Source organism: Leptopilina boulardi, unplaced genomic scaffold, assembly GCF_019393585.1.
Source record: "Leptopilina boulardi isolate dan_hultmark-lab unplaced genomic scaffold, ZJU_Lbou_2.1 LbouV2_154, whole genome shotgun sequence".
NCBI lineage: Eukaryota > Metazoa > Arthropoda > Insecta > Hymenoptera > Figitidae > Leptopilina > Leptopilina boulardi.
Window position 1 is genome coordinate 770,662 of NW_026137701.1, and position 18,670 is coordinate 789,331.

Here is an 18,670-nt window from a genome sequence, read left to right on the forward strand (position 1 = left end):
AATGAATTATTTATAATCAATTATAATCGATTCAAAAATTAATTAAACGATTATTATTAATTGAAGAAGAAAGATTAAACACATAATTGCAAGAGTATTTTGAATAATTAAATATAACATTCGCAGGATTAATTAACTCTTCAGTTAATTTATTTCTCGTGAATATTTTTAAAGTAGCGTTTCTTTTATCTGTAATTCAGACTGTTTTGAAAAATAATTTTTATTTTTTAATCGAGAAATGTACAAAATCATGTCTGAAGCATCCACCAAGAGATTTAAGGGACGTTTGTATATTAAAAATTTTATGCTTTTTAGCTTTAAATCCTGCCGCTGTCGTATTCAAAATTAAGTTATAATATATATTATTGCTTCGTTGAATTTAGTTTGTAAGAAATAACTGCCACGACAGAATATTTGTTAATGCAAATAGTCAAAAGTGAATATGTACTATTTTTTTTTTTTTTTTTTTTTTTTTTTTTAATATTTCATTTCATTTTTGACTGTTATGTTTCTCTCTTTTAATACGCAAAGAAATTTTACGGAGCATATTTAATTATTTTTTTTTACACTCTGTACCAATGAACTTTAAAAAGAAGCATAAAAATGTTCTTCAATTTTAGAATGAAAAATTCCATTTTTTGTAAAACAATTAATTTCTTAAATAAATGTGCCTCTAATATTATTTCACTATTGTATTTATAATAAATGGATTTGAAAAATTTTAAATTGTAACTATTTTGAAAAAAGAAAAAAAAATACAATAATAAATTAAATGAAGGAATATATAATGAGAAAAATTGTGTTATTTTTTTTAAACAATTCCTATTTTATTAAATTACGCACCATTTCAATATAAACTCGTTTTAATTCTTACATTTATCGCAATCAATTTCGAACATAATATTATCTAGTTATTTAAAGATATATATATACTTTTTTTTTCTTTTGCATAAATATGAGTAAGGAAAGAAACGCTCGTAGCGTCAATGGAAGGGAAGGAATAGGGGAAAGATGAGATGGAAAATTATTCTTAATAAGTCTTAACATTAAATAAATCTCCAGTGATTTTAAGATCCTCTGAAAAAGAAAAAGAATTATTTTCATTAAATTAAAAAGACAAGAAATAAAAATTAATTTTTAATTTAATAACAGAAAACGAAAATTATTATTAGAAAAAAATTTTAATAATTTAAAAATATGCAAATAATTTTACAAAAAATTTCATAAAAATTTAAATTTTGATTGTATAGAATTTAAAATATTTCCATCAAACAAAAAGTTTAACCGAGACAATCTTTGAGAACAAAATTTTAATCTTTTATAAATTGGATAAATTTTCATTAATCATTAAATTAAAAATTCATTAATAATTAAAGATTAATCACTGAAAAAAATATTTTGTTTCAAATACAAAACATTTTTGTTGATATTTGTTTAATCAAATTTTTTTAATTGATTCAACAAAATTTTCAAATTCAATTTTTAAGAAAGCAAATTATTTGTTTAAAATATACTGTTGCAAATTATGAATAGTATACAGTATTTTTAAAAGTAAACATTTTTTCAAAATAATTGTCAAAGTAAAAAAGAAATAAATAAATAAATAATTTAATTTAAATAAATTTAAATTAAATTAAATTTTAAATAAAAAAAATATTTTTCAATTTTTTTTATAAATTTTTATCATTTAATAATTTAGAGTAAACTTCAGTAATATAAGTACTTACACAATGATGTTATTGATTGGAATATGAATTAATTTAACGAAAAATCCTATGAAGCCCATTATACAAAATCCAATTGCTGTGGCGATAGCAATTTTCTGGAACTCTGTAAAAAGAGAGATATTAATTTTCTTGTCTAACAAAAATTGTTAATTAAAATTTTTTTTTAAAAATATACTTCGTTTCTTAAGATCTACATCTGCTACTAAATTATCTATTTTTTCCATCAAGACTTAATTGACAAAGTAACATTAATTGCAATTGAGAGAGAGCTTCAAACCCCTCAATTATGATTACAAATGTTTAAATGCCTATTTTCATGATCAATTTTTGAATTAAATAAGCAAATACCTTTTCTGTCGGGTTTAGTGCATCTTTTAACAAGACGAATACTGTCTTTGGCAAATTGCCTTCCAGGTTCGGTAAATTTCTTGATTTGATCCATTTTATTTTAGCTGACTGTAAGAAAATTCAATTACATTAAAAAATTATCAATTAAATCAATAAATGTCAGATTTTCATGCTAAATAACTGTAGACTGCAATAATTCGATAAAATTTTTTAAATAAACATGAAAAAAAGAATAAAAATAATAAATTTTGAAAATACCTACATTTATATGTTTAAAATACGCATTTTATAAAAGAAAAAAACACAATAAAAATAGTTGATTCAACTAAAACAATCATTGAATCTTACAGAATTGTGACAAAAACGATAATGATCAACTCTTCTTAAATTTCAATTTCCTTAACATCTGGCACACATTAAAAATTATTTTCGAGGTAAAACTAACTTTTCACTTGGATAAATGATGATTTTAATTTTTAACATACATCCAACAAATTATAAATTCCCCAAGAACCCAATTGTTTTATTGCAATTAACAAACATTCAATTGTTAAATATAAACAATACGCAACTCCGAAATATTTTCCGTTCAAATAAAAAGAATAAAAGAATAAATAAATAATTTTTAAATTAATAAAGAAAAATATTATTTTGAGGTCATAATTTTTATATCTGGAACGAATTTTCAAGATGTTCAAATGAGACTAAATTGTTTATTTTTATAAAATAATAATTGTAGATGAAAAACATTTAGAGGTTATAAATTAACGATATGAAGAATGCGTAGAATAATTAGATGAAAATTAATAAAAAAAAATAATCATATTTTTTTACTTACATATAAAGTTGGTTGTGTTCTTCAAGAAGATTGTCAGATTACTCACACGACTTTGTATGTTGTTTGACGACTAAAATTCCACTTTACTGTTTCCAAAGCATCTACGTGGACTCGTGTTGCACGAAACGTAACTTCCGGAATGGCGACGTTGCAAACGAACGAATGCGTTGACAACACTGCCACGTGTTTATTATTCATTCAATTTATATATTTATTATTTTACACACTATTTCATTAAGATTATTCTCTCAAATATCTAATAGTCATCAATTTATTTAATTATTATTCTAAACAAGCATCCTTTACTCATTAACAATTCAAATTTCAATGAGAAAATTATTGAATTTCTTTTTATTGATTTGGCAACACTGCACACAACAACTTTTTGACAGTTCTCAAGCGCGCGAAAATTTTGAAATTTACAATTTAAATTTATAAAATGAAATTATATTTGTTTTTTATTTGATAAAATTAATTAAATTTTCTAAACAAAAAAAGTGTTAAAATTTTTTTTCAAAATATTAAGAAAAAAAATTAAATGTTTTTTTGTAAAAAGAAAAGGTTTTATGGGACAAATTATTTAATATTTGTTATATGAAAATTACATAAAAATAAGATCATTCTTGATCTTAAAAGTAGGTCAAGAATTATGTTTCTGACGTCTTTTGATATATTTTGTGTTCCTCTCATAAATTAACAACTTAAAAAAAAATTGCATATTCTACTTGTTTGTCTGGTAGAGTGGAAATTTTTTTTAGAAAGTTCATTTTCCAATGACACTTTATGTAAAATAAATTTTTTAGGAATATTACAGTTTTAAATTTCAAGGTTATGTTGTTTTTCTAAAAAAAAAACCGGAAAAATTTAAAAAATTAAAATTTTTGAAATATAAAAATAATAATAATTATTTATTGTTTTTTCATACACTACAAAATGATATTGTCCTTTTTTTTCTTTCTGTATATTTTATACACATTTATAATTAAATTGAAAATAAATAATAAAATTATTACAAAATTAAAAATATGAAATATAGTCAATGTAGCTAATATATATATATTGGATTATTATAAATGTAATTAAATATAATATAATATTATATTAATATTATAATATATATTTTTTTATATATTAAAAAAAAAATTAATTTATTTATTACAATTAAATATATAATTAAAAATAGTTTTATTATTATTAAAAAATAATAATAGTTAATTGTTTGAAAGTAATTAGAGCAGAATTAGCGAATACTTTCTAATTACTTTTACTTTTATTTGCACCTCTTACATGCGCGAATCAGTTAACTATCTATTTAAAAAATTACGTTAATGCAAAGAAATAATAATAATAATAATAAAAAAATAAAAAATTCTTTAAAAATCTCTTGATACAAATTTTCTCAATCGATAAAAAAGTGTCCCTTTCTCGCCTTCTAAAAGCATCAAGTCTGGTTTATTATAGAGGTTCTTTCTTTGTGATTCTTTCTGGTCTTTCATTTATTGTGCGCTCAGCTATTCAACAATCAACATGATACGATTTATTTTTGTGGTGCTCCTCTTCTCCTTCGTGTCAAGCGACACTCTTCCACCAATAAATCGATGCGGTAAATAATCATTTTTAAATATATTTATCACTTAAAATCAATTGTTTTTTATATATTTAAATTGCTTTTTATTAAAAAAAAAAAAAAAAAAATGTTATGTGTTAAAATATATAATTTTTCTTTCAACATCTTAGACACATTTTGAATTATAGATAATTTCTAAAACTTTTTTTTTTATATTATTAAAAAAATATATTTAATTATTCATTAATATGTTATAATTTTCAAAGTTCACGCACCGAAATTTATTACTTGTACATTTTTTTTATTTATCCTTTGTATGATAGTTTTTTTCATGATATCATTCCATTGTAATATATATTGTTCTTTGTGCCTTAAATTCTTTCAATAATTTTTATAATGTATTGTATTCTTTTAATAATTTACATTTTATGATTGTTCTCATAATTTTATTTTTAAAAATTAGATTTTAAAATTTTTTAATTATTTAAATTCTACTGATTTTACTTGATTATTTTCTTATACAGTGAAATTTTTTTTATTTCATTTAAATAATCAAAATTTTGACTGTTATAAAATAAATATTTGACCAAAATAATTTTTACTTTAATTAAATAAACTATATTCGAACAAAAAAATTTTTGTATTTGAAACAAATACTATTTATCTGTAAATAAATAAAAAAAAAATAATAAAAATAAATTCAAATAATTATTTTATACAAATAAATATTTATTTAATAAAAGTCAAGTAGCCGATTAATTGAATTAATTTTTTAAAAAAATTTATGTGATATAGAATCAGTATTCTTGTAATTATTAATTATCCATAATTAAGGTGTGTTTCATTAAATTATGTTATCAAAGAATTTAAATTTAAAATTTCAATTATTAATGAATTTTATATGATTTATATTTATATAAAAATATTATATAATATAATAATATTTTTTTTAGTATTAATTTTATGCATTTCCTTGTAATAAAAATATATAATAGTGAGATATATTTCATGGTGACTATATAAAATAAAAAAAAAATCATAAATGAAAAAAAAGTTTCAATTTCTTAACTGACAATAACTTAAAGTGAATAATAATTTTATGCATGTAAGCATAATTTACGATTTATATTTGCTGAATGATGAAATCGTGAAACAAATATTTAATTTTTGTATACTATTTATTTTTTATATTTCTAAAAGAAATTGCAATATTCTCAGTAAATGATGAAAAACATGAATTATTATTAATTTATATTATTAGAATTCTTTTATTGTTATTAAAATTTATCTTACAAAGAACGCTTAATTTTAATTGTAAATCTCACAAAAGCCTTTTTATTTTAGAATGCAAATGTACTTTTTCTCTCACAATGACAAATGATAATTTACGAACGTTAGAGATACATTTAAAATATATTAATATACACATAGGAACTACAACTTTTTTCAAGACAATATCATATATAATGTAAAAATTTTTAGAAATAATTATAAATTCTTTCTGATCAAGGAGAAAATAATTAATATTTCAATCTAAGGTTAATTACATATTTTCTTGATGAATATAAAATTTTTTTATAAATTCTACATCTAGAGAATGTTTTTAATCAAAAAAAAAAAAAAAAAAAATTTAATAAAAATAAACTTATCTTATTCTCTTTTATTGTTTCAAATAAAATTTTTATTTGAAAATATTTTTTTGTTATCAGTCAAGTATATATTTTTCTCTATGTGTCGAAATGCGAAAAAAAACTCAATAAATTTTTGAATAAAAAATTTAAATTTGAAGAAATAAGTAAAAAAAAATCGTTTCTGAATTAAGAAATTAAATAAGATAAACGTCAATATATAGTGAATATATATATATTATGTTTGAATTCAAATTTAAATGTAAATTAAAAATTATTCATGGAATATTAATTAAAAAAAAGGTAATTTGAGATGTTGATAAAGGTCTATAATTCCCATTCAATTTCACAAAGAATTCAAGGCAAAAACAATTTTCATTGTTGCGTCACTAAAATGATAGAATATTTGTTACTAGTGATACGAAAATTAGATAGGAGTATCTCCTTTTCCGTCACTTTATCCTTAAATAATATTGACATTTTTATATATATTTGGTTTACTAATTACTGACATTAATCTTATCAGATGAAATACAGTCAAGATTTTTTTTTTTTTTTTTAAAAAAAGGTAGAAGTCTAAATATGAAAGGTCGATAGTAAGGACAAGATACATATAGAATTCTTAGACGGCGTTGAGTTGGACCCTGACCATTGAAAAAAAAAAAATGTATAAAATTTCAATATTCCAAGTTATACTCAATATATACTCTCACAGAAAATTAAATTCTTCAATATTTTTCCTCTTCCTGAAATACTTTGTTTTTAACATAAAACGCAAATGAATAAAAAATTAAATTAAAGGTGACTTGTTTATTAAAATAGTAAAATGATTCGTAATATTTTGTTTTTTTTTTGTGTTTTTCTTTGTAACAAAAAAGAATGAGAAGGAAAAATTAATTATATTTATGTCTTTTGCATTAAAATAGTAAAATTTAATTATAAATGAAATGTAAACTTCAAATATTAAAATTTTATATACAATACAAGAAAAATTTTTAACTTAAAAAAAAAGATGTTACTTAATAAAACAATAAATATGACTTAATAAATTTTCAAACGATTCTTTTTTTATATTTAGATTCTCCAGGTGGACGCGCCATTAACACAACAATAAATAATAGTAAAGCTATGGGTGGGAAATACATTCTGAAAAGAGGAAAAGAAGTTGGAATTGATATTGAATTAGAAGTTTGTAAGTTGAATGAAAATTAATTCTTTTAATAAAAAAAAAAAAAAAAAAAAAAAAAAATTTCTTTATTTTTAAAAAATGAAATAAAATCTTTTTTATCGCATTGTATTTGAACAATTCTGATATTTCAGATTTACGCATAAAAACATTTTATCAAAAAATTTTCTACCAGTTTTTTTTCTAAAATAAATATTTAAGTGAAAAATGTCCTTTTTTAAAGAAAAAAGTATTTTGCATTTTTTAATTATAAAGTTTCAAATTATCATAAATTAACAGTTGTTTATCAAGCATTTTTTGTTGAGATTTTTTGTATGGATATTTCAGCGTGAATATGACTCAAAATATTAATAAATATAAATCTTGTCTTTTTTATATTGAATTTGTTAAAAAAAAATTTCTAGGTATCATTGTTGTTGTTTGTTATTACATTGTTAATAATAAACTAATAATTATTATTATGTTTAAATATTGTATACTATATATTTTTAAAATTTTTCCACACCAATTTAGTAATTCACATATTTTAAAAAAAATAATAAAAATGATTATTTTTAATTAGTTGAGGATGTCCAAAAAGTAATTGCTTCAGCTGAAGGAAAAATAGGTCCAGCTGTACTTCCATATCCGATATCAGATCCTAATGGTTGTACTTCTTTATCATGTCCACTTAAAAAAGGGGGACCCTACAAATATTCGACAAAGATGAAAGTTCAACCTTTCTTTCCACCGGTAAAAGCATTTAATTTCAATAATATAATAATATTATTTATTTTAATAGGTTTAAATTAAAACTGGTTTAAATACAGTTTATCTGGCTCATATAAAAATTATTCTTTATTATAAAAATAATTATTTCCAAGTAACTATTAATTAACTTTAATAATAGGGGTATTTTACGTGAATTAGTACTGTGACTAAATAGTGGATTACTTCAATCAATTTATAAATTTCTTTTCTGTTATTCATATTATTAAAGTAAACAAAAATTATTCATACTCAAATTAATAAAAAAAAAAAAAAAAATGAATATAATTTTGTGAAAAACTTAAAAACAGTATAGTCAAAAAATGGCATATTTAAAGAAATAACTAAAATTTTCCCTAAATATGCAATTTAATAAAATTATTAATTATTAATTTAAAAATTTAAACATTCGAAATAATAATGGAATGGAGAATTAAAATTATAAACAAATTAAATGAATCCATTTTTAAAAAAATTAATAAACAAACAATAATATATTTCTGTATTTTGCAGATTCCAGTTGATGTGATATGGAAACTTAAAGATCAAAAAGGATATATTCTTGCTTGTGTTATAATTCCCGTAAGAATTGAGTAATTAAGTTTTAAATTGTACCAAAAAAAAAAAAAAAAAAAACATGATGCTAAAGAATAAAATAATGAAGTTATTAAATATATACTAGTTTACTTTGTAATAGTTTGTTAATTAATGTCAAGAATTTACAATACAATATTCAGACGTTCTACTGAAAAAAAACTTCCCACTCAGAAATATTTTTATTTTAAAAAAATAAATATAATATTTCATAAAAATTTCTTGATGAGATAGATATATACATTATCTGAATACTCAAATTTTATAAAACATTTGATTATGTGTAGAATATAATTTTTTCAAATATTTGTAATGTATCAATATTTTAATTTGTAATAAATAAAAAATGTTAACTTTAAAATTTAAATTATTATTTCATTTTTTTTTTTACCTAATATTAATTTCAGTTTCCCTTATTTTGCAAAACTATTTTTCACTGATAACAAAACAATAGTAATTGTAATATAACGTTTAACAGACAATGTGTTATATAGCGTTATCATTTTTACGTTGTGTGAGTTTAGAGTCAACAATTTTAATACGTATTTTACTCTTGATCAAGGAACATGAATCGTATTCTTTTGGTAAATTTTCTTTTTACGTTTGCCTTAGGCGTTTTGGCTGATTCTCCAAAATTACAAACATGCAGTAAGTGCAAAAAGAAAAATTCAATTTTTTTTTTCATTTTTTAATAAATAAATAAAATAACATACACACACACATATATATGTTATAAAAGTTTCATTTTTGTTTCAACAGTTATTGTTTTGAAAATAAATTGCATAATATTATATATTAATTTTGCGTTTTTCAAAAAAATACTTGCGAAAATTAAAAATAAATAACAATTTTGTTTACGAAACTTTTTAAATAATTGTTGTAATTGTAATTTCGACCATTGACGTCATAATGTATATATTATACACGTCAGTCTTGAAATTATTTTCAATTGAAAGAAAAAATATTTAAATTTTTGAAAAATAATAAATTATGTAGATTGTCAGTTTTTTTTCTAAAAAATAAAAATATTTTCTAATCCATATTTTCTAAAAAAAAAGCCTTTTCTAATGCAATTAGTTTTCTATAAAAACTTTTTTGAATTCAAAATATTTTTTTTTTTCTAAAAGTTGAATATTTTTAAAAAACATATTTTCAGCACTGTATTCTTCTAACTTTTTACATTTACAATATGTTCTTACTTTTCGATTTTTTGATTATGAAATTATATAATTAAAATATAATTAATATTATAAATATGTTTCATTTTAACAAGATAATTTTGATTTGCATTAAAATATATTTACTTGTGAATGAGAGAAAACAATTTCAATAGTTTGAAAAAAAGTATAATAAAAAAGAAAAAAAAACTATTTGAATTTTATTAGAAAATAAAAATTTAGAAATGAAAATTTAAAAAACATTTTCCGAAAAAGTGTAACCATAATCAAAAATTATTTTAGAATCTACAATTGGACATGTTGAAAAGGCAATTGTTACGGGTAGTCAATTCAAAAATGGAAAATATATTTTAAAGCATGGCACTGAAGTTGGTATTGAAGTCACATTCAATACAGGTAAGTTAATTAAGAAAAACAGATGTCTTAATTATTAAAATAAAATATAAAAAAATTTAGTAAATAAACTATTTTTATTAAATTATTATTATATAATTAAATATTGAAACTTTTCAATATCTTGACTATATTGACGATATAATTACGTCAGTCATAGATTATAATAAAGTGCCAGGAAAATATAAATATAATTTTATTTTTTAAACATTTTATTTCTAGAAAAAAAAGTAAATGATCTTAAAGCTTCTGCTGAAATCACATTAAATGGAATGAATCTGCCCACTAAATTACCAAATTTAAATGGATGTAAAGTTTTGAAATGTCCTCTTAATAAGGGTGGACCATATGTATATAAAATAAATATGCCAGTTTCAAAATTTTATCCAAAGGTACAAATAGACAAATATTAACACTGCAATGAAATTAAATTATTTTCATTTAATTCAATTATTTGCTAAATTAATCAATTAAATAATTTTCATATCATTTTTTCAGATTGAGACAACATCAAAGTTACGATTAAAAAATGAAAAAAATAAAGTTATTGCTTGCGTGATAGTTCCAATTAAAGTTGTTTAATGTAAATGAGACGATTTATTAAATAATAAAGACAAGCTTTGAAAATTTGATATTACTTATATATATTTTTTTTATAAATATCGCTGTTATAATATATATTGTGATCACAGAGCCAAGTATTTTGTTTAAAAAAATTTATTTAAGAACTACTCATATCTCATTAGCACATATGACATTTCTAAACTCACAAAAAATTATTCCCTATTTTTTTTTTACAATTTTAAAAAATTGTAATAATTATTATAAAACAAAAACCTTAAATGATTAATAAATAATAAATAGAATAACTAGTGAGACGATTACAATTTCTTTCTTTTTTTTTTGTTATGAATGAATTTATGAATTTATCCTAATTATCAAATACTATTTAACTAATGATGCGTTAAATATTATGAGTGCGAAAGTACGTGGAAATTTTGTTTATAGAAAAAGCTTTTAAAGCTACAAGATTAGTTCTGTGATGTGGCGTTAAAAAGAGTCATTTTACATTTATCGATTCTAAATTGTAGAAATTCCTAAATATATTTTTGTACACTAAGCGTTTGTTCTTTTTATTTTATTATTACAGAAATACGTACTCGCCTTTAATTCGGTTAGGAAAATGAGTTATTCAAACCGATATGACTGGTATTATTTTTTTTTTAAAAGCGATTTAATGAAATTATGTGTAATATATTTAAATAAAATAAAAAATTAACTTTACGAGAAAGATTTTTTTTTTTTTTTTTTTAATAAAAGAAAAGTCATCACTAATTATAGATAACTTTTATATATTAATATATGTTACTTAACTCTTAGAAAACACATTTTATTTTAGAAACTTTAAATAATTGAAAACGTATAAAAAAAATGTTTAACTATATATATAATAATTTCTACAACACTGCAAAAAGAGTATTCAAAGCTTTTTGTTTTTGAACACAATAAATAGTAATATTTTTAAACTTAACTTTTAAATTTTTCGCGTAAAAGAGAAAAAATAGATTTCAAATATTTGCGAAAAAAGAACAGACTTGTATTAAATAATTTTTTGATTATATTAAAAATAAATTATGATTATCTCTTTAAAAATAAAAGTTAGCAAACCAAGATTGCGCATATTTTTGTAATACACAATATATATATATATATATTGACTGTAAATTTCTTGTTACCTTAATTTACAATATATTATGAAAAATAGGAAGATTTCTTCAGTCTTAAAAATGATAATTTTCGTTCAAAACAAAGACAGAAAGATGTTAACGATTAATAGAGAGATAGAGAGACATAGATAGAGAAAGAGAGACAGAGGCTCTACTTTTTTTCGATAACAGTCAGATTGGTTTGAACTATTAAGAAAGATGTACGAGACACTAACTAATGTGAGTTGTTACACTAGGATAAGTCTTCTGGTAACTTTGGCATTTAATCTGTCTGATATCAACTATCCATTGGTTCAGGTATAAATTCAGCGTCTAATTGATGATAGCTCCTTTTGCATCTTTGCGTTGTTCTACTTTGTTGTCCGTTCTTTAATGTTTTTTGCGCTTGATAAATGGGTTCATATTCCTTTAATTGGGCCATAAAACCTTCGTTTGGATTTATACAGAATCTTCTCTGTTGTACAATTGCGTAGGCTCTCCTAAAAAGAAAAAAAAAAACAAAAATTTATTTTTGAAAAATAAGCAAATTTTTCTAGTACAGTTGAACCTCGATAAGTGAGAATCCAAGGGACCGAAAATTCTTTTTCACTTATAGAGGTTTCTCAGTAAGACAGGTTCTCACTTATTAAGATCGAAGAGCGGGTTTTCTTACTTACATAGGTTATTGTACTGATAGAGGCTTTTTAAGGGTTTTGTTAATTAAAGTTTCACTTTTACGTAATAAGAAATTTCATATAATTATTTATTTAAAAAATTTAATAAAAATTGTTATTGCTTTAAGCTTTATGAAAAAAGTCTGTTATTATTGTTTGTTTTTTAGTTGTGCAATTTTGAATATGATGTTCAAGCTCATAAAATTTGTCAAAAACTGATTCATTAATATTTGTCGAAAATTCAAAAAATCTGTGAATTTTCTGTAGTGCACTGAAAACTTCTTGTTGCTTTGTAATTAAAACTTCAGCTCTTTCCACTGTCAAATTCTTTTACAATTTTTAGTTTTTTACTTAATGAAAAGAGATTTAAGCTTACTCTTCGACATTTTGAATATTAGAAATAAAGTAATTCGCAAACGCTTCTTATTACAATTGTCTTGAAACTAAATTTTATTTTGTGTGATAGGTATAATTTTAGTTTGAACAGAGATCCTTTGTTCTTACACGTCCATTCAAATTTTAATTACTGTTTATTAATTTCATATTGACTTTTAAAAAATTATATTATAGAAAAGATTCTCAGTTATAGAGGTCTGAATAGCGCGCTTCTCTCACTTATAGAGATTTCTCAGTTAGACAAGTCTCAGTTATGGAGGTTCGACTGTACTTTATTTTTATATTATTTATTAATTCATTAAAGATCAAATTTGTACTAAAAAATAGGGATTTTTAAAAAAGTTTGTCAAAAAAACTAACTGATATTTTTTGTCTGAAAAAAAAAAAAAAAAAAATTGTAATTTAAAAAAAAAATTCATACACATGTGTCAAGCCATAAGTTTCCATAACGTAAGCAAGAACTAGAGCTGCGGATCTCGATATTCCTGCATTTCCATGTACTAGAACTTGACCACCGGATAGTAAACTTTCATCGATGAATGTTTTCACTTTTTGAAAATGTTGAATTATGTTTTCCGTTGCAACATCAGCGATATTTAAAACTAAGTATCTGTAAAATAAATTATCATTAAATTAATTGTACAATTTTTTTCCTAATAATATTAATAACAATAACAATAATAATTGAAAAAAAATTTAATTAAAAATTCCGAAATAAAAAATACAAGTTTCACGTACTTAAATCTATCTGGAAAATTGGGTTTTATGAAATAAGCTTCAATATCTTGTCGAACACATACAATATGTGTAATACCGCAATCCAATAAAGATTGCAAATTTGAGCGACTTGCAGCACTGTAAGGGCCGAGATACAAGCCAGGAACAACTTCCTGAAAAATGAAAATTATTTTCCAATTAAAAATGTTATTAAAAATTTTTTAATTATTAAAATAAATAAACTGATAATCACCATATCAAGACAAATTTATTCTATCAATTTGCATGAGACAAGTTTTGAAGGTTCAATTGAACGAATTTTTTTTTGTTCAATTTCTTTAAGTACGAATTTTATTACAAAATATTGTTTTAAATATCTAAAAAGAAGTTACTTATTTAATAATTGTTTAATTTACTGTTTAATTTTACATTGCCATCATTATTTTTAATAATTTACAGATTAAAAAAAATATTTCATTCATTTGAACGTTCAGAACTTTTGGCTCATCAATTTGCTTTATTAAACTAAAATTAAGAATTTATATGTTTTAAATACATTATAAGGTTCAATAAAGTTTTATTAATAAAAATAAATATTTTTTTTCGTAATTCTATAAAATATATTATAAAATTTTATGAATTACTACAAATTTCCGTGGTTTCTCCCACCACGATAAATTATATTTATGATGTATTCCACGCCAAAGTGTAAGTCCATCTGCAATTGCATCTCCGATTTTTTTGAGATTTTTTTTTCTTTTACATAGTACTAATTGAGACTAGCTTCCATGAATTTTTTCAAATTTTTTTAACAAGCAGTTTTCGAGTTATGGAATTTTGAAAATTGGAGAATTATCATGACTTTTAATTTTTGAATGCTCATAAGTTTCTTAAACAAGTTGTAAATTCAGATGTTCATTACATGAACATTTTGCTTCCTCTTTACAATCAGCAAAAAAATTTGCATCCTCGTGGAGATTCAAAATGGCGTCCTTACTGTACCATGTTTTGCAAATTTTTTTACTAACTCAGCAAACAAATGTATTAATTACCTTGAGAAAATAATTGCAACTTGTTGGATAATGTGTCACTTTTATGTTTTTGGCGTCGCTGATTACGAATCTGAAGTCAGATTTTAAAATTTTTTAAAATTCAAGATGGCGGATCCAATATGGCGGACATTTTTATTAAAATTTGATCAGATTCGCTTGAAACTTGCTACTCGGGGGTTTTTGGGGTCGCTGATTACGAATATAAAGTCAGATTTAAAAAATTCAAAATGGCGGATCCAATATGTCGACCAAATTTTTTTGAAAAATAATCAGATTTGCTTGAAACTTATTATTCGTGGGTTTTTGGAGTCGCTCATTACGAATCTAAAGTCAGATTTTAAAAATGTTCAAAATTCAAAATGGTGGATCCAATATGACGACCAAAATTTTTTTAAAATTATCAGATTTGCTTGAAACTTGTTACTCCGGGATTTTTGGGGTCGGTGATTACGAATTTGAATCTGGATTTTATAAAATAAGGTTGGTGGTTCCAAAATGGCTAATAAAATATTTAAAAATTGGATGGATTCGCCACCCTTAACTCCATAAACCACCCCTTTCACATTATTCAATTAGTTGTTTTAAATTTTTCTTCCATACAAATTTAGGCTTTATTTAAAGGATCTTAAATATCATAAAAGTAATTTTTCAAATTACTACCCGTAATCCCCAAAAATACCCCTTAATATAGAAATTTAATATTTTTTAAATTTTACTCTACATAAATCTTTTATAATTTTAGCTAATTTGAGGCTTTTAAATAGCCTTAAATTAAATTTTGAAAAATCTACCCTTAACTCCAAGAACCTCGTCCTTTAAATATTTAAATTACTTTTTTTAAAATTTTTCCTTTCCTTTATAAAAATTTTTTTTATATCATTTTTTTACAATTTAAGCACAACTGAAACTTTCAAATATTCTCAAATTGAATTTCAAAAACTGTCCTTAACTCTAAAAACCTTAACCTCAAAAATCAGCCTCATTACTTTTAAGTTTATAAATGCAAACAAATTTTACAATTTCATCCGCCATATTGGCTCCATCATTTTGAATTTTTAACAACTTTTACATCAGAATCGTGTTATGTGACCTGATTTTTAAAAGTTGACGTAAGATTCGTAATGAGCGACTCCAAAAACCCACGAATAATAAGTTTCAAGCAAATCTGATTATTTTTCAAAAAAATTTGGTCGACATATTGGATCCGCCATTTTGAATTTTTTAAATCTGACTTTATATTCGTAATCAGCGACCCCAAAAACCCCCGAGTAGCAAGTTTCAAGCGAATCTGATCAAATTTTAATAAAAATGTCCGCCATATTGGATCCGCCATCTTGAATTTTAAAAAATTTTAAAATCTGACTTCAGATTCGTAATCAGCGACGCCAAAAACATAAAAGTGACACATTATCCAACAAGTTGCAATTATTTTCTCAAGGTAATTAATACATTTGTTTGCTGAGTTAGTAAAAAAATTTGCAAACATGGTACAGTAAAGACGCCATTTTGAATTTTTTAATTCGCCACTTTTTATTCGAAGCAGTATTAACTGACGATTATTTTGAGCCGTAATAAGTTGATTTTCGTTGATTAGAATTTTGGATGGAGTTCTGGGCCGGTTGACGTGAAACGTTACGGGCAATGTCGACATTGCCCTCGGTCACGCTAATTTCGGTCAATGTCCGAAATTATTCATATTATGTGGCTTTTCCGGGCAATGTCGTATATTTTTGAGTATATAGCCTATGTAGCGAATAATTTTTTAATAAAAATAATTTTTGATATGAATGAATATCTGATTAACTGTCAGAAGTTAATAATTTGGTAATATAAATAAAGTTATATATAAGTATATGTGACGCGCTCTGAAGAAAGGGAAAAATTGGAAATTGTTTTTAAACGATATTAGTATCAAATTTTTGAGTTTTAATGATAAAAATTTATTTTTCTCATTTGACGTACTGATCGATTTTTTTCAAAATTTTTTCAAAAAAACTTCTTTTTACGAAACTTTTAAGCCTAGCCCGATAATGGGCAAACAATTTTTACAATAATTTCAGAATTTTTCAAAAATTTTTGAAGTTTTTAAAAATATTTTTGGTTTCTTTTTATACTACGTACTTTTATGTATTTTGATGCGTTGATTACGAAAATTATAGTGACAATACTCAAAAATTTGATTTTTATGGTGAAAACTATAAAAAAAAGTCCTAAAAATTATGGTTTTTTTCTTTTATTAGGTAAAATATGCTGCAAAATTAAAAAAAAATGGTGATACAAAAGTTATAGATCTTATTAAAATACATTTTTTATAACTAAAGTATTTTTTTTAATTTTGCATATTTTACCTAATAAACGAAAAAAACCATAACTTAAAAGTTTCGTAAAAAGAAGTTTTTTTGAAAAAATTTTGAAAAAAATCGATCAGTACGTCAAATGAGAAAAATGAATTTTTATCATTAAAACTAAAAAATTTGATACTAATATCGTTTAAAAACAATTTCAATTTTTTTTGAAAAGTACGTTTAAAAACACACATTTTGAAAAAAAGACTTTTAAAATTGATGCATTTTTAAGGAAGTTATGAGCATTCAAAAATTAAAAGTCATGAAAATTCCCCAATTTTCAAAATTCCATAACTCGAAAACGGCTTGCTAAAAAAATTTGAAAAAATTCATGGAAGCTAGTCTCAATTAGTACTAAAAGAAAAAAAATTTGAGATGCAATTGCAGATGGACTTACACTTTGTCATGGAATGCATTATATATTTTGAAAATAATTAAAAATTTGTAAATTATCATCACCTGCATACTTCTTCTCATTGTGTAAGTCCATTCTTTAGGAACATCGTAAGCAGAAGGAATACTTGGATAAAGTTGAGGATTTTGTTCATTGTTTTCTTGAATCTAAATGCAATGAAAGCAGAAAAATAGAATTCCAAAATATTGTAAATTTAATAATATATACTATCTTTAATATACTTATCCTTTTGTTTATATATTCACAGCCATTTTGATTAAAAGTAACGGTTTTATATTCTAAATCACATGAAACTTTCAAAACATATTCAATCAATTCACTTCATATTATATATATACATATTTTTTTTTCCAAAACATTTACACAATTAAAATTTTTTCAATGTAAATGATAAAATAACGTAAAAAAAGTAAAAACAAATTAATTTTATACCCTATAAACTCGTTAGGAGAAAAAAAAATGCCAAATATTTTCTAATTTAGAAAATTCGTAATAAATTATTTATAAATAACAATTCGTTATTTCAAAAAAAATTTTGACTATATACTCACAATTATACAATTTACAGAAACATTAAACACAGTTAAATTATAATAAATAGAAAAATAAATGTAATCATAACCTTAAAATTGACAAGCACGTTATCAAATTAATTATTCAGATAATATTAATATTTACCTCCTTGTGATGAGTTCTATTATTATCAATAGATATCATTCCGATAATTTTACCACAGATTTATTAATAAACAATATTAATATAAAATACAACCGGAGATATTCTTTCACTTTTTTTTCAACACTCGGATAAATTTTCTGACATTGCGACCATTTGCAAATTAGGGATTAACTTGAAAGATAAGATAAACGTTCACTGCGCCATCTGCATTTATCTACACCAACCCTTTTTGCCGTCGCGGTAATATTTGAATTTTGTGATTCTTTTATTATTTAATTATCGAGTTTTTATTTACTTATTGAAAAAAGCATTTTTTTTTAAATAAAAGAAAAAAACTTATTCCTTTTGTTTAAAAATTCTTTATAATAATTATTAATAAAAATATAGTTAAAAATTTTGTAAAAAAAAAAAAAATTCATAAATATTTCATTTGAATGATTAATTGTAATTTTATAATAATATTTTTTATGTTGAAAAATTT

At 22.2% G+C, this 18,670-nt stretch overlaps 4 protein-coding genes across 4 annotated transcripts; 2 read left to right on the forward strand and 2 right to left on the reverse strand.

Moving 5' to 3' along the window:
- Positions 1 to 450: 450 nt before the first annotated feature.
- On the reverse strand, positions 451 to 3,079 carry LOC127276854 (protein transport protein Sec61 subunit gamma). Its single transcript, XM_051297538.1, has 4 exons — positions 2,914 to 3,079; positions 2,076 to 2,183; positions 1,728 to 1,830; positions 451 to 1,077 (listed from the first exon to the last, which is right to left on the reverse strand). The coding sequence occupies exons 2-4, from the start codon at positions 2,167 to 2,169 to the stop codon at positions 1,068 to 1,070; spliced, it is 207 nt and encodes a 68-aa protein (XP_051153495.1). The 5' UTR covers positions 2,170 to 2,183; positions 2,914 to 3,079; the 3' UTR covers positions 451 to 1,067.
- Positions 3,080 to 4,348: 1,269 nt separating this feature from the next.
- LOC127276859 (NPC intracellular cholesterol transporter 2 homolog a-like) lies at positions 4,349 to 8,717 on the forward strand. Its single transcript, XM_051297542.1, has 4 exons — positions 4,349 to 4,516; positions 7,187 to 7,300; positions 7,857 to 8,026; positions 8,555 to 8,717. Exons 1-4 carry the CDS (start codon positions 4,441 to 4,443, stop codon positions 8,636 to 8,638), a joined length of 444 nt encoding a protein of 147 aa, XP_051153499.1. The 5' UTR covers positions 4,349 to 4,440; the 3' UTR covers positions 8,639 to 8,717.
- Positions 8,718 to 9,117: 400 nt separating this feature from the next.
- On the forward strand, positions 9,118 to 10,838 carry LOC127276858 (NPC intracellular cholesterol transporter 2 homolog a-like). The gene is made up of 4 exons (XM_051297541.1): positions 9,118 to 9,283; positions 10,096 to 10,209; positions 10,429 to 10,598; positions 10,705 to 10,838. The coding sequence occupies exons 1-4, from the start codon at positions 9,202 to 9,204 to the stop codon at positions 10,786 to 10,788; spliced, it is 450 nt and encodes a 149-aa protein (XP_051153498.1). The 5' UTR covers positions 9,118 to 9,201; the 3' UTR covers positions 10,789 to 10,838.
- A 285-nt stretch (positions 10,839 to 11,123) lies between these two features.
- On the reverse strand, positions 11,124 to 18,359 carry LOC127276857 (serine/threonine/tyrosine-interacting protein B-like). The gene is made up of 5 exons (XM_051297540.1): positions 18,190 to 18,359; positions 17,556 to 17,657; positions 13,721 to 13,872; positions 13,404 to 13,592; positions 11,124 to 12,412 (listed from the first exon to the last, which is right to left on the reverse strand). Exons 1-5 carry the CDS (start codon positions 18,226 to 18,228, stop codon positions 12,211 to 12,213), a joined length of 684 nt encoding a protein of 227 aa, XP_051153497.1. The 5' UTR covers positions 18,229 to 18,359; the 3' UTR covers positions 11,124 to 12,210.
- Between the last annotated feature and the right edge of the window lie 311 nt (positions 18,360 to 18,670).